At 48.3% G+C, this 22,713-nt stretch overlaps 1 protein-coding gene and 1 long non-coding RNA gene across 3 annotated transcripts in view; one reads left to right on the forward strand and one right to left on the reverse strand.

The window, feature by feature from the left end:
• Positions 1-19,288, forward strand: LOC142652239 (uncharacterized). Of its 2 annotated transcripts, none has more exons than XM_075827871.1 (4): positions 1-198; positions 9,918-10,711; positions 16,360-16,425; positions 17,123-19,288. In XM_075827871.1, exons 2-4 carry the CDS (start codon positions 9,958-9,960, stop codon positions 18,262-18,264), a joined length of 1,962 nt encoding a protein of 653 aa, XP_075683986.1. In that variant the 5' UTR covers positions 1-198; positions 9,918-9,957; the 3' UTR covers positions 18,265-19,288. The 2 variants fall into 2 exon arrangements, with proteins under 2 accessions (XP_075683986.1, XP_075683985.1); XM_075827870.1 differs by having other exon boundaries at positions 9,923-10,711.
• The window catches only part of LOC142652244 (uncharacterized), a 15,647-nt gene continuing 11,869 nt past the window's right edge, over positions 18,936-22,713 (reverse strand). Inside the window, exon 2 of the long non-coding RNA XR_012847782.1 lies at positions 18,936-19,323. This is a non-coding gene — a long non-coding RNA (uncharacterized LOC142652244). The remainder of the gene's footprint in view (positions 19,324-22,713) is intronic.

A 22,713-nucleotide genomic window follows, 5' to 3' on the forward strand; every position in this document is an offset into this window, starting at 1 on the left:
GGAGGAGGAAATGATGCAGCCAGTTCCTCTGGGTCGGGAGCCATTAGCCGCACGCTGCATGGACGGACGGGAGCTCCGCGGGCTGCACTGACCGGGACACCCCCTGCGCCCCGTGATACTCCCCACAACCGGCCTCCGGAGCCGGGGCAGCTCACACAGAACGGCCGGAGACGCCTACGAGTCCTGACGGACCAAACGGTGAGTGAACAAAAGACGGAAGACCGAGGGCCGGGAACGGGGGTCAAACCGCGGCCCCTGAGCCCGGGAAACATGCGGCCTGACCAGGGGAGGCAAGACCGGGGTCATAACTGGGGGGCTTATCCTGGGTGCAGGGCTGATAACTGGGGGGCAAATACAGGGAACAGGGCTGATAACTGGGGGGCTTATCTTAAAAACTGGGGGTTTATTCTGGGTGCAGATCTGATAACTGGGGGTCATTGTATTGCTATTATTGGGGGGGGGCTACAGCTCTCTGGTGGGATAAGATGGCACACTCGCAGCTCCGGTAGCGGTACGTCTTGCGTGGAGGGATCGGGGTACGTGGCGTCTCATCCCGATCCGTGTCCTGCGTTTCTCCTCATCGCTGATAATTCTATGGACACGTTCAGTTTCTTTGGGGATATTTTGGAGCACAAAACGGTCGCGTTGCGCTCTGGAATCCGCCTCGAAACACCTGCAAACAACTTCCCGTTCTCAATGGTGAAAAGATGAGCAGCGCGGACACAAGTGTCGTTTTTTTTTTGTTTTTTTTTAATGGCGCAATATTCCACTTTGTAAGGCTCCAGGCGCACGACCGTAAAATCGCCGGTAATTCCGTGCCCATTCATTTCTATGGCCGTCGCGCGCCTTCCCTTATGTGTACGGGGGGCGTCGGTGCCGTAGAAAGCTGCCGAAAAAAATACGACCTACTTTATTATTTCATGGACCGCGCTCCTATACTTTACATTGGAGCACGGCTCGTAAAAACGTCCGGCTGTCCGCGGCTTGCCGTCTCCGTAATCACGGGCACGGTCGTGTGCACGAAGCCTAAATCAGGAGGGCGGGCGACTTCCTGCGGTGTGTTTGACTCGTCCAAAAATGCTTTGATGAAACACTTGGGGTCTTTTCATACGGCCGTAAACCCCCCCGAAAAACAGCTGAAAATACGGAGGCCGAGCCCCTCCAAACATCTGCCCATTGATTTCAATGGGAAAAACGGACTTTCGTTCCTGCAGGGCATTTTTTAACGCGGCCATCTGTAAAGAAAAGAAGCGCGTGTCACTTCTCGAACCGTTTTTTGGAGCCATTTTTCATTGTGTCAATAGAAAAACAGATCCAAAAACGGATGTAAAAACGCCTGATGCTTTAAAAACTGCTGAAAATCAGGGCCTGTTCACATCAGCGTTCCGTTCCGTCTGAGGTTTCCGCCGGGTGAACCCCGCAACGGAAAGTGAAAGTGAAACCACAGCTTCCGTTTGTCACCATTGATATCAATGGTGACGGAAATATCGCTAATGATTTCCGTTCATCACCATTCCGGCAGGTTTCCGGTTTTCCGACGGAATCAATAACGCAGTCGACTCCGCTATTGATTCTTTCGTTAAAACGGAAACCTGCCGGAACGGTCACGAACGGAAGCTGTGCTGTCACTTTCCGTTGCGGGGTTCACCTGGCGGAAACCTCAGACGGAACCCCGGAACGGAAAGTGAACAGGCCCTGAGAAAGCGTCAGGTAAATCTGCCTCGGGTGTTCCGGGGCTCCTTCCTCTTGAGAACATCCTCGTATTTTCTGCTTCGTTCCGGCAGCGCGGGAACTCCCCCTATGGTGATGAGATGTCGTCCTCCTGTAACGTTACGGTGAAGCGCGCAGCCCCAGCGGCGTCAGTAGGGGGCGCGGACGTGTGAACCATCAGGAGGCGCCACAAGGAGACCGCCTAGTAGCCGGACGTCGCCGCGTATGGCCCGGTAGCCGGACGTCGCCGCGTATGGCCCGGTAGCCGGACGTCGCCGCGTATGGCCCGGTAGCCGGACGTCGCCGCGTATGGCCCGGTAGCCGGACGTCGCCGCGTATGGCCCGGTAGCCGGACGTCGCCGCGTATGGCCCGGTAGCCGGACGTCGCCGCGTATGGCCCGGTAGCCAGCACATCCCACAGATCGATCGGATTGAGATCTGGAGAATTTGGAGACGACATGTTGAAGTCTTTATGTTCTTCATCATTCCTGGACAATGTCTGCAGTGTGGCGGGGGGGGGGGGGGGGCGGGCGTGCTCTTGCAGTGTGGCGGGGGGGGCGTGCTCTTGCAGTGTGGCGGGGGGGCGTGCTCTTGCAGTGTGGCGGGGGGGGCGGGCGTGCTCTTGCAGTGTGGCGGGGGGGGCGGGCGTGCTCTTGCAGTGTGGCGGGGGGGCGTGCTCTTGCAGTGTGGCGGGGGGGCGTGCTCTTGCAGTGTGGCGGGGGGGCGTGCTCTTGCAGTGTGGCGGGGGGGCGTGCTCTTGCAGTGTGGCGGGGGGTGTGCTCTTGCAGTGTGGTGGGGGGCGGGCGTGCTCTTGCGGGGGGGCGGGCGTGCTCGTGCAGTGTGGCGGGGGGGCGGGCGTGCTCGTGCAGTGTGGCGGGGGGGCGGGCGTTCTCTTGCAGTGTGGCGGGGGGCGGGCGTTCTCTTGCAGTGTGCCGGGGGGGGGGTTCTCTTGCAGTGTGCCGGGCGTGCTCTTGCAGTGTGCCGGGGGGCGGGCGTGCTCTTGCAGTGTGGCGGGGGGCGGGCGTGCTCTTGCAGTGTGGCGGGGGGCGGGCGTGCTCTTGCAGTGTGGCGGGGGGGCGTGCTCTTGCAGTGTGGCGGGGGGGCGTGCTGTGGCGGGGGGCGTGCTCTTGCAGTGTGGCGGGGGGCGGGCATGCTCTTGCAGTGTGGCGGGGGGGCGGGCGTGCTCTTGCAGTGTGGCGGGGGGCGTGCTCTTACAGTGTGGCGGGGGGGGCGTTCTCTTGCAGTGTGGTGGGGGGGCGGGCGTTCTCTTGCAGGGTGGCGGGCGTTCTCTTGCAGTGTGGCGGGCGTGCTCTTGCAGTGTGGCGGGGCGGGCGTGCTCTTGCAGTGTGGCGGGGGGCGGGCGTTCTCTTGCAGTGTGGCGGGGGCGGGCGTTCTCTTGCAGTGTGGCGGGGGCGGGCGTTCTCTTGCAGTGTGGCGGGGGCGGGCGTTCTCTTGCAGTGTGGCGGGGGCGGGCGTTCTCTTGCAGTGTGGCGGGGGCGGGCGTTCTCTTGCAGTGTGGCGGGGGCGGGCGTTCTCTTGCAGTGGGGCGGGCATTCTCTTGCAGTGTGGCGGGGGTGGGCGTGCTCTTGCAGTGTGGCGGGGGCGGGCGTTCTCTTGCTGTGTGGCGGGGGCGGGCGTTCTCTTGCTGTGTGGCGGGGGCGGGCGTTCTCTTGCAGTGTGGCGGGGGGGTTCTCTTGCAGTGTGGCGGGGGGCGGGCGTGCTCTTGCAGGGTGGGGGGCGGGCGTGCTCTTGCGGGGGGGCGGGCGTGCTGTGGCGGGGGGCGGGCGTGCTCTTGCAGTGTGGCGGGGGGCGGGCGTTCTCTTGCAGTGTGGCGGGGTGGGCGTGCTCTTGCAGTGTGGCGGGGTGGGCGTGCTCTTGCAGTGTGGCGGGGGCGGGCGTTCTCTTGCTGTGTGGCGGGGGCGGGCGTTCTCTTGCTGTGTGGCGGGGGGGGTTCTCTTGCAGTGTGGCGGGGGGCGGGCGTGCTCTTGCAGGGTGGGGGGCGGGCGTGCTCTTGCAGGGTGGCGGGGGGGGCGGGCGTGCTGTGGCGGGGGGCGGGCGTGCTCTTGCAGTGTGGCGGGGGGCGGGCGTTCTCTTGCAGTGTGGCGGGGCGGGCGTTCTCTTGCTGTGTGGCGGGGGCGGGCGTTCTCTTGCAGTGTGGCGGGCGTGCTCTTGCAGTGTGGCGGGGGGTGGGCGTGCTCTTGCAGTGTGGCGGGGGGCGGGCGTGCTCTTGCAGTGTGGCGGGGGGCGGGCGTGCTCTTGCTGTGTGGCGGGGGGCGGGCGTTCTCTTGCTGTGTGGCGGGGGCGGGCGTTCTCTTGCAGTGTGGCGGGGGCGGGCGTGCTCTTGCAGTGTGGCGGGGGCGTTCTCTTGCAGTATGGCGGGGGGGGGCGGTCTCCTGCAGACAGGGGGCACTGCCATTAGGGTATAGCGCTGCCATGATGGGGGGTCTGCAGCAATGTCTAGGTCGGTGGTACGTGTCACATGAATGTCAGGACACAAGGTTTCCCAGCAGAACATTGCCCAGATCACCCCCCTGCCCCCGCCGGCTTGTCTTCCCATAATGCATCCTGCCGCCATCTCTCCCCCTGGTAAGTGCCGCACCCGCACCGGCCGTCCACATGTGACACGTGATTCCTCAGACCAGACGCCTTCTCCCATTCCTGCAGTTCTGATGATCACGTGACCATTGTTGACACTTTCGGCGGTGGACAGGGGTCAGCAGGGGGCGCTCTGACCGGTCTGCGGGGTCACCGCCCCATGTACAGGGAGCTGCGATGCTCTGCGTGTTGTGACTTCTCTCTATCATTCTCCTCCAGTGGATCTTCTGTGGGATCAGGACAGGCAGCCCCCCCCCCCCCGAGAAGTCAATGACCCGGTGACCGCTTGTCCTTCCTTGGATCACTTTTGATCAGTAATAACCGCCACAGGATCGGGAACTCCCCGCTGGTCTGGATATAACTCGTCAGTCGCGCAGATTCTTACATTGACTGTTCACTCGCTGCCTAATATTTCCCATCATCGGATCGTCGCTGTGATATACGGGGGTGTATAGGACTATTATATGGGGTGTGTAGGACTATTATATGGGGTGTATAGGACTTATACGGGGGTGTGTAGGACTATTATATGGGGTGTATAGGACTATTATATGGGGGTGTATAGGACTATTATATGGGGTGTATAGGACTATTATACGGGGGTGTATAGGACTATTATACGGGGGTGTATAGGACTATTATATGGGGGTGTATAGGACTATTATATGGGTGTATAGGACTATTATATGGGGTGTATAGGACTATTATATGGGGGTGTATAGGACTATTATATGGGGGTGTATAGGACTATTATATGGGGGTGTATAGGACTATTATACGGGGTGTATAGGACTATTATACGGGGTGTATAGGACTATTATATGGGGTGTATAGGACTATTATATGGGGTGTATAGGACTATTATATGGGGGTGTATAGGACTATTATATGGGGTGTATAGGACTATTATACGGGGGTGTATAGGACTATTATATGGGGTGTATAGGACTATTATACGGGGGTGTATAGGACTATTATACGGGGGTGTATAGGACTATTATACGGGGTGTATAGGACTATTATATGGGGGTGTATAGGACTATTATATGGGGGTGTATAGGACTATTATACGGGGGTGTATAGGACTATTATATGGGGTGTATAGGACTATTATACGGGGGTGTATAGGACTATTATACGGGGGTGTATAGGACTATTATACGGGGGTGTATAGGACTATTATACGGGGGTGTATAGGACTATTATACGGGGGTGTATAGGACTATTATATGGGGTGTATAGGACTATTATACGGGGGTGTATAGGACTATTATACGGGGGTGTATAGGACTATTATACGGGGGTGTATAGGACTATTATACGGGGTGTATAGGACTATTATATGGGGGTGTATAGGACTATTATACGGGGTGTATAGGACTATTATATGGGGTGTATAGGACTATTATACGGGGTGTATAGGACTATTATATGGGGTGTATAGGACTATTATACGGGGTGTATAGGACTATTATATGGGGTGTATAGGACTATTATATGGGGTGTATAGGACTATTATACGGGGGTGTATAGGACTATTATATGGGGTGTATAGGACTATTATATGGGGTGTATAGGACTATTATATGGGGTGTATAGGACTATTATATGGGGTGTATAGGACTATTATATGGGGGTGTATAGGACTATTATATGGGGGTGTATAGGACTATTATATGGGGGTGTATAGGACTATTATATGGGGTGTATAGGACTATTATATGGGGTGTATAGGACTATTATATGGGGTGTATAGGACTATTATATGGGGTGTATAGGACTATTATATGGGGTGTATAGGACTATTATATGGGGTGTATAGGACTATTATATGGGGTGTATAGGACTATTATATGGGGTGTATAGGACTATTATACGGGGGTGTATAGGACTATTATATGGGGTGTATAGGACTATTATATGGGGTGTATAGGACTATTATATGGGGTGTATAGGACTATTATATGGGGTGTATAGGACTATTATATGGGGGTGTATAGGACTATTATATGGGGGTGTATAGGACTATTATACGGGGTGTGTAGGACTATTATACGGGGTGTGTAGGACTATTATACGGGGTGTGTAGGACTATTATATGGGGTGTGTAGGACTACTATATGGGGTGTATAGGACTATTATATGGGGTGTGTAGGACTATTATATGGGGTGTATAGGACTATTATATGGGGGTGTATAGGACTATTATAGGGGGTGTATAGGACTTATATGGGGTGTATAGGACTATTATATGGGGTGTATAGGACTATTATATGGGGGTGTATAGGACTATTATATGGGGGTGTATAGGACTATTATATGGGGTGTATAGGACTATTATATGGGGGTGTATAGGACTATTATATGGGGTGTATAGGACTATTATATGGGGTGTATAGGACTATTATATGGGGTGTATAGGACTATTATATGGGGTGTGTAGGACTATTATACGGGGTGTGTAGGACTATTATACGGGGTGTGTAGGACTATTATATGGGGTGTGTAGGACTATTATATGGGGTGTGTAGGACTATTATATGGGGGTGTATAGGACTCTTATATGGGGGTGTATAGGACTATTATATGGGGTGTGTAGGACTATTATATGGGGGTGTATAGGACTCTTATATGGGGGTGTATAGGACTCTTATATGGGGGTGTATAGGACTATTATATGGGGTGTATAGGACTATTATATGGGGTGTATAGGACTATTATACGGGGGGGGGGTGTGTAGGACTCTTATATGGGGGTGTATAGGACTATTATATGGGGTGTATAGGACTATTATATGGGGTGTATAGGACTATTATACGGGGGGGGGGTGTAGGACTATTATATGGGGTGTATAGGACTATTATACGGGGGGGGGTGTGTAGGACTATTATATGGGGTGTGTAGGACTATTATATGGGGTGTGTAGGACTATTATATGGGGTGTGTAGGACTATTATATGGGGTGTGTAGGACTATTATATGGGGTGTGTAGGACTATTATATGGGGTGTGTAGGACTATTATATGGGGGTGTATAGGACTATTATATGGGGTGTATAGGACTATTATATGGGGTGTATAGGACTATTATATGGGGTGTATAGGACTATTATATGGGGTGTATAGGACTATTATATGGGGTGTATGGGACTATTATATGGGGTGTATGGGACTATTATATGGGGGTGTATAGGACTATTATATGGGGGTGTATGGGACTATTATATGGGGGTGTATAGGACTATTATACGGGGGGGGTAGGACTATTATATGGGGTGTGTAGGACTATTATATGGGGTGTATAGGACTATTATACGGGGGTGTGTAGGACTATTATATGGGGTGTGTAGGACTATTATATGGGGTGTGTAGGACTATTATATGGGGTGTGTAGGACTATTATATGGGGTGTGTAGGACTATTATATGGGGTGTGTAGGACTATTATATGGGGTGTGTAGGACTATTATATGGGGTGTATAGGACTATTATATGGGGTGTGTAGGACTATTATACGGGGGGGTGTAGGACTATTATATGGGGTGTGTAGGACTATTATATGGGGTGTGTAGGACTATTATATGGGGGTGTATAGGACTATTATACGGGGGTGTATAGGACTATTATATGGGGTGTGTAGGACTATTATATGGGGTGTGTAGGACTATTATATGGGGTGTGTAGGACTATTATATGGGGTGTGTAGGACTATTATATGGGGGTGTATAGGACTATTATATAGGGTGTGTAGGACTATTATATGGGGTGTGTAGGACTATTATATGGGGTGTGTAGGACTATTATATGGGGTGTATAGGACTATTATATGGGGTGTATAGGACTATTATATGGGGGGGCGCGCCTTGGGTGACCCTGTTAAGTTTTGGTGTGTATATATATATATATAATCTTGCTGTAACCATAAAGTTATTTGGGGGGGAGGGGTCCAGTCATGTGACTCCTCCTATAGTTGCGGTCATGTGACGGTTGGTGACCCCCGATTTTAGCTCTTCCGCGGAGCCCCAGCCGTCTAGCCGGGGGGTGTTGAACATTGTCCAGCATCTTAAAGGGCCGGCTCTGTCCTATGGATGTCGTTTTTAAAGGGTAACTAAACTTTTCAAAAGCATTTGACGTCAGAAGTTTTGATCGGTGGAAGCGAATCATAGACGATGCAGCAGAGCCGAGTGTTTCTGCCGCTTTGTTTTAGTGAATTGTGGGGGTCTCCGTGCTCGGACCCGACCAATCACAACTTCTGGCCGGTCACTAGGACATGTGAAGAGTTTATTTACCCTTTAATGATTGTAAAAGTTCTGCATCTTTCTTACAGGCTTTGAGCTTTCATTCATCACTGTTTTCAAGATCTCTGCTTGCTGTCATTGTATGGAAACATTCTTGTTTACACCCAGGGAATGAAAACCCATTCTAAACGTAATGCTCCTCACAGCTGTGGGTTTGTTACAATGTATCAGGTAATTGTCTTTTTGCTAATCCTATCGGCAGCCAAAAATCTCCTGTCCTGATAGTTTGTTACAATGTTTCAGTGCAGGTAAAATATATAAGTCCTGTCTATAGCTCATAGAGGGACGTCTAGACTGAATATTTATAGCACCCGCGTATTCTGCAGCGCTGCACAGATATCCGGTCCTCAGTCCCTGCTCAAAATGTCCCCAGAACCGCACACACCGGGACAGTTTATCCGTGTGAGAGGAAACGCGCAAACACGGGGAGAACATACAACTCCGTGCAGATGCGGCGCTTGGTCTGTTTAAAACCAGGACCCCAATGATCCCCCAACCTGCCCCATCCAACTGCAGCAAACCCTCAGCGGTGAGAAGCAATAGGTCAGGATGGGTTTTCAGTGTCTGTAAGTAGGCAACAATATCCAATTCACTGACGGCAAGCAGAGATCTTGAAAATGGTGAGAAATTGAAACTCAAAGTATATTAGGAAGTTGCAGAACTTTTGTGATGTCTGTTGTGCTGACTGCAGGGGATTCTGAGCCAGGAAGGGGTTAATATCTGGATCCCCCCCCCCCCCGGAATCCTGCGGCCTCATCTGATGTAATGAAAGGTTTTGTCTCCCTGCACGTGAAAGGGTTAATTGTCAGCTTGTTCCAGACATGTGGTCTCTACACCAGCGAGCCCGCCAAACTGAAAGCCACGCCCCCCCGTGACTGCTAAGTCTGCTCCAACTGCGTCTCTGACCCTTTCCCTTTCTGCTGCTATTATGGTATTCTCATCGTGTGCACCCCCAAACATAAGCACTTGTAATATGTGCACCCCAATACTATGGCTGTATCCTCCGCACGTGCCCTCTTATACACTGACATTATAGGTACTGCCCAGAGTAACCCCAACACCCTAATAATTCAATATCTGCGTCCACCGTATGTGTGGCCCCCCTATATACTATATACATACCCCATGTGTGACCGGGCGGCGTTATTTGCTCCCTTGCTTCGTTATCCCCCACCCCTTTTTTCTGGCTGAATGGTTGCTTCCATGCATAGATCTCATAACAAATTGGTTGGACCTTTGTATTGTAGTAATATTTTGGGGGGTGTGTGATTTATTTTATATGATGGAGAATCGTCAATCTCTTCTTTTCTCCCCAGCGCAGATTTCAATGCTGAGAGTTTGAATCCAGCCGCACTCATGTCTGACGGAATCATCATCATTCGGAGAATCGGCACAAGAGCAGCAGTACGGCAGACTCAAGAGGCCTCCGCCATGGCGGAATCTGACGCTTCTTCCTCCTCGGAACCGGCACCTCCTGCCACCCCAAACACCAACACCTCCGACGAGTCTCCGAAGGTGGAACCCAAACTGGAACCCAAAGAGGAACCAAAACTGGAACCCAAACCAGAGCCGATGGACACGTCGCCCCCTCCTCCGGTTGTGATTACGGAGTTCCCGCTGTCCGCCGAGCAGACCACTCCTTCCGTCACCGCCCTACAACTCAAGGAAACGATGATTTTTCCGCCTCTCGGGCCCATTCCGTTTGGGTCTCGGAAAAGAAAAGCCAATTTCACCAATGATGAGACGGAGACGTTGGTGAGGGACGTGGTGGAACATTTCAGCGCTTTGTACGGGTCCGAGGCGCTGCGCACGGAGTCCACCCGCCGGAACCAGCGGCGGAGCGAACTGTGGACCCAGATACAGAGACACGTCAATGACCTGGGGTTCACGCCCCGCAGCATCGACGACCTGAAACACAAGTGGCGGGACATGCGCTTAGAAGTGAAGCGGAAGATCACCCACCGGAAAACGAGCGCCACGGTGACCCCCATACCTGGAGTGACCCCTATTATTGACACCAAGCTCACCCCTCTGGAGGACCTGGTAGCCTCAACTATCGGACATCACTGCACGCTGGACGGGGAGCAGGAGGGCATGTACATGGAGCCCGGTAAGTGGGAACATCCTAATGGGGTTGTCTGATTGGATGGGGGAAGGGTTCTGCTGCGGGGGCCTCTCAAGATGACTGCGGGGGCCCCTCAAGATGACTGCAGGGGAGCTGAAGCATTGATGATGTTGGGCGTCCGCATTTGTGGGAGATGTAGATGTGATATGCCTGGTGTTAACACTACATCTCCCACACTGCATCGCAGCAGAGAATGCTGTGTGTCCAGACTTTGCACCTGCGGGGGGGGGAGGGGGGGTCCAGTACACGGGGAAGTAAACAAGAAACTAGAATTGTAAATGCAGCTCTGGATGTGACTGGAGTACATGTAATTTAGGATCCGCACAAGATAAAGCAGAGGCGTTTAGTAATCAGTCGACTCGTTCGTGGAAAGTTCTTATATACTTTTTATCTCTGCTTGCTGTCAGGGATCGGAAGCATTTGTTTACAGGCAGAGGCTATGAAACCTGTACAGACTGTTTTGCTCACACAGCTGATGGGTTGTTACAATGTATCCAGTTTTTTTTAAATCATCTGTGAAATTATACATTCTGCCTGCACTGATACATTGTAGCAAATACTACCAGCATATTACTGAGCGCTGTGACTATTGTTATGGGAATCTGTCACCGTCTCGGGGAACCTCTTGTGGGTCCCATGAATTATTATCCTATTATTGCTGCTGGACCCCCCAGATCGGCCCTGAACTTTATCTAATAGTTGGGATCTAAAATAAACACCCCCCCCCCTCAAATATTAGGTTTATAGGTCACAGGGTGAGTACACCTAAAATATTCCGCTTACAAGGGTCTGTTCACACGGCCGTAAAGGCCCCAAAAAACGGTTAAAAATGCGGGGGGATGAACGCCTCCAAACATCTGCCCATTGATTTCAATGGGATGAACGGCGCTCCGTTCCCACGGGGTGTGTTTTACGCGGCTGTTTTTAAAAACGAAAAGAAATGCAGGTCCCTTCATGAGCCGTTTTTCATTCACTCAATAGAAAAATTGTTCCAAAAGCGGCCGTAAAAAAACGCTGCGAAAAACTGCTGAAAACCATGGACTGTTTTTCCTTGAAAACCGCTCCGTATTTACAGCCGTTTTTGGTTAAAGGGAATGTGTCGCTAGAACATTATTATTTTTTTAAGTTAAACGGTTAGTATATACACGATTACACATTGTTCTAATTTTTTACATTTTTTCACAAGTCAGGAAATATTATAAATTAGATTCTAATTTATAACATTTCCCTGTGCTGGTCACTAGAGGGAGCAATTCCCAAAATTGCAGCATTGGCGTGTGGTAAAGCAACCTCATTGCTTTATGCTGCAAAATTGGAGAAGACACACTCGCTCTAGTGTCCTCACACAATCCCCCCTCCTTTATCCTGGCTAGTGCCAGGAGAAAGGAGGGGATTGAACGGACAAACCTCCTACACTGTGTGCCGCCATTTTTTTGAGCGAATGCACAGTGTAGGAGGATTAGATACAGTGGTAATCACACACTAAAACACGTACATACACAAACATAACTTACCTGCTCCTGCCGCCGCCGCTCCCTCCGCTCCCTGTCCTTGCTTCTGAACACATGTCCGGAAGTCGTCATCTTACTGTCCGGCCGCGGCTTCCGGTCCACAAGAAAATGGCGCCGGATGTCGCTCTGCCGAAGACCTTCCTTTTGGACTGTGTGGGAGCGGCGCATGCGCCGTTCCCACACAGGCGGCGTACAGCATAGTGGATGGAACGGCTCCCGTTCGCATTCTCTATGGGGCTGTGTGTGCCGTATTCCATCTCTGTATGTGTCGTTAATCGAGACATAGAGATGAAAAAAAAATGGCAGCCCCCATAGAGAGGTAAAAGTAAGAACAAAGTAAAAAGTACAACACAAGAACACAAATAAAATTTATTTTAATAAAACACTAAAAGCAAATAGATATAAAAAAAAAATAATCCGCGACACCCGTCCTTTAAGCGTGTGAAGCCTAATAGTGCTGGAGTGATATAAGAGGAGCGGCTGATATCAGTCACACATATGATGTAATGTCTCTGGAGGATATAGTACTGGAGTGATATAAGAGGAGCGGCTGATATCAGTCACACATATGATGTAATGTCTCTGGAGGATATAATAGTGCTGGAGTGTTATAAGAGGAGCGGCTGATATCAGTCACATATGATGTAATGTCTCTGGAGGATATAATAGTGCTGGAGTGATATAAGAGGAGCGGCTGATATCAGTCACATATGATGTAATGTCTCTGGAGGATATAATAGTACTGGAGTGATATAAGAGGAGCGGCTGATATCAGTCACACATATGATGTAATGTCTCTGGAGGATATAATAGTACTGGAGTGTTATAAGAGGAGCGGCTGATATCAGTCACACATATGATGTAATGTCTCTGGAGGATATAATAGTGCTGGAGTGATATAAGAGGAGCGGCTGATATCAGTCACATATGATGTAATGTCTCTGGAGGATATAATAGTACTGGAGTGATATAAGAGGAGCGGCTGATATCAGTCACATATGATGTAATGTCTCTGGAGGATATAGTACTGGAGTGATATAAGAGGAGCGGCTGATATCAGTCACACATATGATGTAATGTCTCTGGAGGATATAATAGTACTGGAGTGTTATAAGAGGAGCGGCTGATATCAGTCACATATATGATGTAATGTCTGGAGGATATAATAGTGCTGGAGTGATATAAGAGGAGCGGCTGATATCAGTCACACATATGATGTAATGTCTCTGGAGGATATAGTACTGGAGTGATATAAGAGGAGCGGCTGATATCAGTCACACATATGATGTAATGTCTCTGGAGGATATAATAGTGCTGGAGTGTTATAAGAGGAGCGGCTGATATCAGTCACACATATGATGTAATGTCTCTGGAGGATATAGTACTGGAGTGATATAAGAGGAGCGGCTGATATCAGTCACACATATGATGTAATGTCTCTGGAGGATATAATAGTACTGGAGTGATATAAGAGGAGCGGCTGATATCAGTCACACATATGATGTAATGTCTCTGGGGGATATAATAGTACTGGAGTGATATAAGAGGAGAGGCTGATATCAGTCACACATATAATGTAATGTCTCTGGAGGATATAATAGTACTGGAGTGATATAAGAGGAGCGGCTGATATCAGTCACACATATGATGTAATGTCTCTGGAGGATATAATAGTGCTGGAGTGATATAAGAGGAGCGGCTGATATCAGTCACACATATGATGTAATGTCTCTGGAGGATATAATAGTGCTGGAGTGATATAAGAGGAGCGGCTGATATCAGTCACATATGATGTAATGTCTCTGGAGGATATAATAGTACTGGAGTGTTATAAGAGGAGCGGCTGATATCAGTCACATATGATGTAATGTCTCTGGAGGATATAATAGTACTGGAGTGATATAAGAGGAGCGGCTGATATCAGTCACACATATGATGTAATGTCTCTGGAGGATATAATAGTGCTGGAGTGTTATAAGAGGAGCAGCTGTTATCAGTCACATATGATGTAATGTCTCTGGAGGATATAATAGTACTGGAGTGATATAAGAGGAGCGGCTGATATCAGTCACACATATGATGTAATGTCTCTGGAGGATATAATAGTGCTGGAGTGATATAAGAGGAGCGGCTGATATCAGTCACATATGATGTAATGTCTCTGGAGGATATAATAGTACTGGAGTGATATAAGAGGAGCGGCTGATATCAGTCACATATGATGTAATGTCTCTGGAGGATATAATAGTACTGGAGTGATATAAGAGGAGCGGCTGATATCAGTCACACATATGATGTAATGTCTCTGGAGGATATAATAGTACTGGAGTGTTATAAGAGGAGCGGCTGATATCAGTCACACATATGATGTAATGTCTCTGGAGGATATAATAGTGCTGGAGTGATATAAGAGGAGCGGCTGATATCAGTCACACATATGATGTAATGTCTCTGGAGGATATAATAGTGCTGGAGTGTTATAAGAGGAGCGGCTGATATCAGTCACATATGATGTAATGTCTCTGGAGGATATAGTACTGGAGTGATATAAGAGGAGCGGCTGATATCAGTCACATATGATGTAATGTCTCTGGAGGATATAGTACTGGAGTGATATAAGAGGAGCGGCTGATATCAGTCACACATATGATGTAATGTCTCTGGAGGATATAATAGTACTGGAGTGTTATAAGAGGAGCGGCTGATATCAGTCACATATATGATGTAATGTCTGGAGGATATAATAGTGCTGGAGTGATATAAGAGGAGCGGCTGATATCAGTCACACATATGATGTAATGTCTCTGGAGGATATAGTACTGGAGTGATATAAGAGGAGCGGCTGATATCAGTCACACATATGATGTAATGTCTCTGGAGGATATAATAGTGCTGGAGTGTTATAAGAGGAGCGGCTGATATCAGTCACACATATGATGTAATGTCTCTGGAGGATATAGTACTGGAGTGATATAAGAGGAGCGGCTGATATCAGTCACACATATGATGTAATGTCTCTGGAGGATATAATAGTACTGGAGTGATATAAGAGGAGCGGCTGATATCAGTCACACATATGATGTAATGTCTCTGGGGGATATAATAGTACTGGAGTGATATAAGAGGAGAGGCTGATATCAGTCACACATATAATGTAATGTCTCTGGAGGATATAATAGTACTGGAGTGATATAAGAGGAGCGGCTGATATCAGTCACACATGATGTAATGTCTCTGGAGGATATAATAGTGCTGGAGTGATATAAGAGGAGCGGCTGATATCAGTCACACATATGATGTAATGTCTCTGGAGGATATAATAGTACTGGAGTGATATAAGAGGAGCGGCTGATATCAGTCACATATGATATAATGTCTCTGGAGGATATAATAGTGCTGGAGTGATATAAGAGGAGCGGCTGATATCAGTCACACATATGATGTAATGTCTCTGGAGGATATAATAGTGCTGGAGTGATATAAGAGGAGCGGCTGATATCAGTCACACATATGATGTAATGTCTCTGGAGGATATAATAGTGCTGGAGTGTTATAAGAGGAGCGGATATGTGATATGAAGTAGGGATCATGGGGGAGGTTTCTGCACCTACTGTGACTTCCATGGAAGGACACAGCCTAAAAGGGTTGATAAGAGAACAATAGATTGTATTCGTGTGTCCTTTGGTTAAGGCCCTTGACTGCTCATTTGCCCGATCATCGGCTGATCGTAGAGATTTTGCAACAGAATATCTAGTTGTCTGCAGCACATCTCGGTGTGTAAACGGGGGACGCGCTGCCGACATGATGGAAGTTTATCGGGTCAAGCAGTTGTAGTAACGATCACTCGTCCAGATACAATACTAATCGTAGATCCTTGCCAAAGGAACAAACGAGCGCCAATCAACGAGCTGTCTCCATGATGGGCGCTCGTTGTTGCGGCCGACCCTGAGGCTCTTCCCGGGGAGTGAGAGATCGTATGCAAGTACAGCGCAAGTGGAGGGAAGATGCACGGATGTGTTAGTGTCTCTTTAAGAAGTTGCGGCATCCTGAGCGGCGCGCGGCTTTGTGCTCCCCTGACTTATTTTCTCTTTGCTGATGGCGTCCCTTTGTTTTCCCCTCCAGGTGTTCCCCGACAATCCATATTCTTCACCTGTAGAGACATCGGCAGCGACCTGATGGGCAGCAGCGGTGAGTGCAGCGTCCGGGGTCTATGAATTAATCCGACTGATTTGCTCCTTCGGGGCTTTCTTATTTTTTTTGTGCTGGTGAATTGGTTCATTTATTTTTGCGCTCATTGTAGAGTGAAGTTCTGTGACTTTCTCAGACTTTATTTCAATTCCTCACAATCTTCAAGAACCCTGCTTGTTGCTATTGAATGAAAATGTCCAAAGGCTTTAGATCCAGCCTGATCGCAGCTGCAGTGCTCGTTACAAGATTGGTCTCTGATGCACTGTAACGAGACACTCACCTGTCGGTTTCATGCAGTCAGAACTGTATTCTGCTGTATACAAGTAAGAATGTTCATATTCACTTACAGCAAGCAGAATTCTTGACCGTTGTGAGGAACTGAAACGCAAGGTATTTTACACAGCTGCAGATAATTGTTGGGGGACCTTTCACATGGCCGGAGGCCGTCCACAGCAGACCTCCCCTTTAAAGAGGCGGCGGGAGCAAATTGCTGATATCGCCAGTCAGGAGTGCTGGTGTGAACTGGTGTCTACTGAACGGAGCCACGGGCACACAGATCACCTCTATTATGGCTGCTGTAGGTGCCCAAATTTAAAGGACCCCCTGTTGGTGTCGGGTTGTGCCTGGATCAATGTATTAGTCGTGGGTTTTGATGCCGATCTCTGTAGTTACGCTCCCGTCTCTTTTCTATTCACAGCGAGTCCGAGGCCCGCGGCGGAGCTCTCCGTCATGTCCCCTCTGGTCAGCACGTCCCCCGCCCGGCTCTCCTTTGTCCATGTAACCGAAGACACAGAGAATGGAGAACACGATATGGACGTCACTCCGAATGTTCAGATCAAAACCTTTCCCCAGACCTGGCCGGCCGTGAAAGAGATGTGCACGCTGGTGACCCCCCAGAACCTGATCCCAGCCCAGCAGACCATCGTGTCCGCCCCCCCAGAGATCCTGACCATCAAGCAGGAGGTGGTGACTGCCCAGCAGGTCGCGGTTCCAGCGCGTTGCGAGTCTCAGAACTCCATCGTCTCCTCCCCGGAAGGGTCTGTCGGGAATCCAACCGGGCAAAATGAATGTAATGCCGAAGGCAGCGGCGGAGGCGGCAGCAGCAGCAATCCGGCCACGCCTGCGGCTAATGCCGACGGGGAGATGGTGCAACTAAAGGTGGAGGAGGACGGAACAGACAGTCCGGAGGCAGAGAGAGCGTCTCCTGCACAAGACGACGACCGAGGCAACTGTCAAGAGAATCCGGATGAGTGGGAGAGACAGTCCCGGTCCCCGCAGCCCAGCGAGAATGCACAGGATGACTCCCTGCAGTCCTCCTCTTCACAGGACGGTGACCCTCCTTCTTCTGGGGGAGAACTTCCCACAAACGGGGACTGCGCCCTTGACCCAGATGAACGTAAAGCCCCTTGGAGATCGAATATGAACCGGCTGCTGGAGTTGGAGGAGCAGTGGGACACTTTATACCACCGGGAGCTGGGAATATGGGAAGAAGAGCGGAGCCAACAACAGCAGCAACGCAATCAGGACCGGGAGCTGCAGCAGCAACTGCTCGGTGTGCTGACGGACATTCGAGATGAACTGCGCCAGCTCAGGCAGGAGAGGGCGACGTCCCGGGAAAACCAAGCGGCCTCCACCGCCAATGGCTCCCTCCCCGTAACCAACACTTCCCCAACCATGACCCAGAAATCCTGTCCTGAAAGTCCCCCGGCATTGGACACAGCGGCAAAAAGTACTCCGGTAGTTTCCGTAAGGCGTAGAGGGCGGCCCCGTCTCATCAGGCCGGCTCCGGAACCGGTCCGCTCCATCCAGCCCGCACCAGAACCTTCTGCTAAAAGCTGAGCCCTGTCCAGCGCCCCCCGATCCTCGACCACCATAACTATGCTAGCTCAAACTATATAATGCACTGGCTACAAAGAGGTTAAACACCCCCCCCCCCCCTCCCTTTCCTGCATTGGACTGGTAGTCCATACTGGACAGGGAGGATCAATTTTTGAATTTTTTTTTGTTTTTATATTCGCAGAAATGATCGTCCCGTTTCTAGTCGGAGATTAAAAAAAATTCCAAAGGTTTATAGATGTGGAGGGAGCCGACAACTTTTGGGTTGAGCTCTGTCTCCAGCTGCGTGGATCTGTTTAGATGAAATGAAGTGGGGGAGGGGATCCCAACCAGTATATATGTGTGTATGATTTTTGTGAATAACCCAGGCCTTAAAATGGATCTGTGCTACTGCATTCCAACAACTTGTTTTCTCATTACTGGTTTTGTGGGATGACTCGTGCCCCTGCGGCATTTACCAACTTCATAAAGCTGTTTGCTGGAGGTCGCCATCTTTTTTTTTTATTTATTTTTTTTAGTTTTTCACTTTTTTTTCCGTTAATAATAAACAAGATCCAGTACAACAGATTTTAGAGGTAAGAAGTAAACGCAGATTTTTGGAAATGTAGCATCAGTAGAAATCACTGTATTGTAAAAAGACGCCGGTCAGGTTAGAGGAGGTTCCGCTCGCCGGAGATCTAGAATTTTTTTTTTTATTTAAATCTTTATTTTAAAAGAAGATAAAACAATTCTAGTTTTCTATAATGAAATTCCCTTAGATGAAGATTTTTTGCAATTCAAAGGATGTCCCAATGGGACCCTATTACTGAATCCTGAAGTCCGGGACTCCTCCTGGAATGGTCAAGCATGAAAAAAGAGGGACCGCTTTTAGCAATTTGCTGAGATGACCCCAATTACGGGGATAACAGACAAGTGGATGAGAAGGGATTGACCTTGTGGGTTTATTCTCGCTGTAACCATCGCCTCGTGCTCATCCATGAATGGACCTTTTAATCTTTTCATGCAATAAAGAATTCATTTTTAAGAATTTTTTTTTCTGTGTCTGCTGGAACCGCACTGAACCTATAGGAGAAAAGAAAGAGGTAAATCTCCATAAAGTGTTGAGCTTTGCTTTTCTTTTACTGGTCCTGAATTACATCATGTGTTATACTTCGTTCACATTCAGAGCTGCATTCATAATTCTGCTGCATTGAATCTGTCAGCAATTTGTTGACAATCTCACCCCTTAACTTTGCTCCCATAATGCACTTCACTCTGGTGCCTTACATTCTACAAGGTGTAATGATCTACGTTGGGTGAACACATCTACCACTGACCTGTGAGTCCATGCAACATGAGCGGTAACGGGAAAATTCTGATTGTAGGAAATAAGATGCTAAAGTAAAAAATATTGGGAGCACTGAAACGTTATGTCCACTCTTGAGCACCATAGAACAAAAAGTTGATTAACTTTGTAAATCCATTAGATGACTCCACCAGCAGAACAGTGAGTGCAGCTCTGGAGTATAATACAGGATGTAACTCAGGATCAGTACAGGATAAGTAATGTATGTACACAGTGACTCCACCAGCAGAATAGTGAGCGCAGCTCTGGAGTATAATACAGGATGTAACTCAGGATCAGTACAGGATAAGTAATGTAATGTACACAGTGACTCCAGCAGTAGAATAGTGAGTGCAGCTCTGGAGTATAATACAGGATGTAACTCGGGATCAGTACAGGATAAGTAATGTAATGTATGTACACAGTGACTCCACCAGCAGAATAGTGAGTGCAGCTCTGGAGTATAATACAGGATGTAACTCAGGATCAGTACAGGATAAGTAATGTAATGTATGTACACAGTGACTCCACCAGCAGAATAGTGAGTGCAGCTCTGGAGTATAATACAGGATGTAACTCAGGATCAGTACAGGATAAGTAATGTATGTACACAGTGACTCCACCAGCAGAATAGTGAGCGCAGCTCTGGAGTATAATACAGGATGTAACTCAGGATCAGTACAGGATAAGTAATGTAATGTACACAGTGACTCCAGCAGTAGAATAGTGAGTGCAGCTCTGGAGTATAATACAGGATGTAACTCGGGATCAGTACAGGATAAGTAATGTAATGTATGTACACAGTGACTCCACCAGCAGAATAGTGAGTGCAGCTCTGGAGTATAATACAGGATGTAACTCAGGATCAGTACAGGATAAGTAATGTAATGTATGTGCACAGTGACTCCACCAGCAGAATAGTGAGTGCAGCTCTGGAGTATAATACAGGATATAACTCAGGATCAGTACAGGATAAGTAATGTAATGTATGTACACAGTGACTCCAGCAGCAGAATAGTGAGTGCAGCTCTGGAGTATAATGCAGGATATAACTCAGGATCAGTGCAGGATAAGTAATGTAATGTATGTACACAGTGACTCCACCAGCAGAATAGTGAGTGCAGCTCTGGAGTATAATACATGATGTAACTCAGGATCAGTACAGGATAAGTAATGTAATGTATGTGCACAGTGACTCCACCAGCAGAATAGTGAGTGCAGCTCTGGAGTATAATACAGGATATAACTCAGGATCAGTACAGGATAAGTAATGTAATGTATGTGCACAGTGACTCCACCAGCAGAATAGTGAGTGCAGCTCTGGAGTATAATACAGGGTAAGTAATGTATTGGTGTAGAATATTTCTATATGTAAATATAAAATGATCAGAGGTTAAAATACGCTTCAGAATCTTTTCAACTCCTCACTTTAAAGTGGACAGCCCCTTTAAGTCATACGTTAGACAGGTTCCCAGGGTCTGCTTCACGTTACTGGTCTGTACGTCAGAAGTTACCAAAACGGCTCCTCCTCTGACATCTCCTGCTCTGCAGCGATTGGCTGAAGCTGTATCCTAGTATTATATGCAGGGGGACAGAGCAAAAAGTCTGAGGTAGTTTCAGCCAATAGCTGCAGATCAGGGGGTCATAATGGGCGGCCGTTTAGTTTCCTGTGGTCTACACCGGTAATGTGTACAGCACCATAGAAACTTTCGTTTGAGGGAGCAGAGTAAAAAAAAACAAAAACGCCGGCCTTGGTCACATGACCCGAATAACTCCAATACACGAATTCTGAACACTCGCCTGGTTTCACTAGAGGGAATTTCAGAACTGATTTCTAGAATTCTTCTGAAATGTGACATCTGGCCCCTTGTATGACAAGTAGATATTTAAGGTGCCCTCTCTAGTGACCCTCCAGGGCCTTCCACTCATCTCATTCAAGGTTTGCTAAGCACTGGATCATTGTCAATTTACCATTCACCTAAAATCCCCGGACAGACTGGTTGCTAAGGACTTGCTCCCTGACTACCTTATATTTTAAAAAAAATAACTGGTTGCTAGGCAGTATATCCTTGGCAACCAGGCACCTGACCAACTAAGAGCTTGATTGCCTCTGTGCTGGTGCCAGCGGTGACATCATATCTGACCACATCTCTAGTGACCGTATTAATCTAAAACTGTTCAATTCCTCTGTAGCGCCACCACTGGAGAAAGAAAGCATTACACAGTTCTTATTGAAGTCCATAAGCTAAATGTGCTGGGTCCTCCAGAGACTCATTTTGTAGCTGCCGTCAACTCTGTCTAATATATGAAAATCCTCCTAAAAAGGGAACCCCCCCACGATTCATAATGGGTTTTCTAAGCCCAGGACTGGTTTAATAAGAAAGTAACCCACCCAGTCACATTTTTTTTTTCTCATTTCAAAAGCTGCAAATATAAAATAGTACTTCTTATGCTACCATGTAGCACCTACACAACAGCAAATAAGTGACCAAATCATATCCGTTATACAAGGCCTGAATAATTCTTCCACATACCACTGTATATACAGATCACATCATACCGCCGTATAATACTCCCGTACATCATCCACATACCACTGTATATACAGATCACATCATACCGCCGTATAATACTCCTGTACATCATCCACATACCACTGTATATACAGATCACATCATACCGCCGTATAATACTCCCGTACATCATCCACATACCACTGTATATACAGATCACATCATACCGCCATATAATACTCCCGTACATCATCCACATACCACTGTATATACAGATCACATCATACCGCCGTATAATACTCCCGTACATCATCCACATACCGCCGTATATACAGATCACATCATACCGCCATATAATACTCCCGTACATCATCCACATACCGCTGTATATACAGATCACATCATACCGCCATATAATACTCCCGTACATCATCCACATACCGCTGTATATACAGATCACATCATACCGCCATATAATACTCCCGTACATCATCCACATACCACCGTATATACACATCACATCATACCGCCATATAATACTCCCGTACATCATCCACATACCGCTGTATATACAGATCACATCATACCGCCGTATAATACTCCCGTACATCATCC

This window comes from Rhinoderma darwinii, chromosome 5, assembly GCF_050947455.1.
Source record: "Rhinoderma darwinii isolate aRhiDar2 chromosome 5, aRhiDar2.hap1, whole genome shotgun sequence".
NCBI classification, from domain to species: Eukaryota; Metazoa; Chordata; class Amphibia; order Anura; family Rhinodermatidae; genus Rhinoderma; species Rhinoderma darwinii.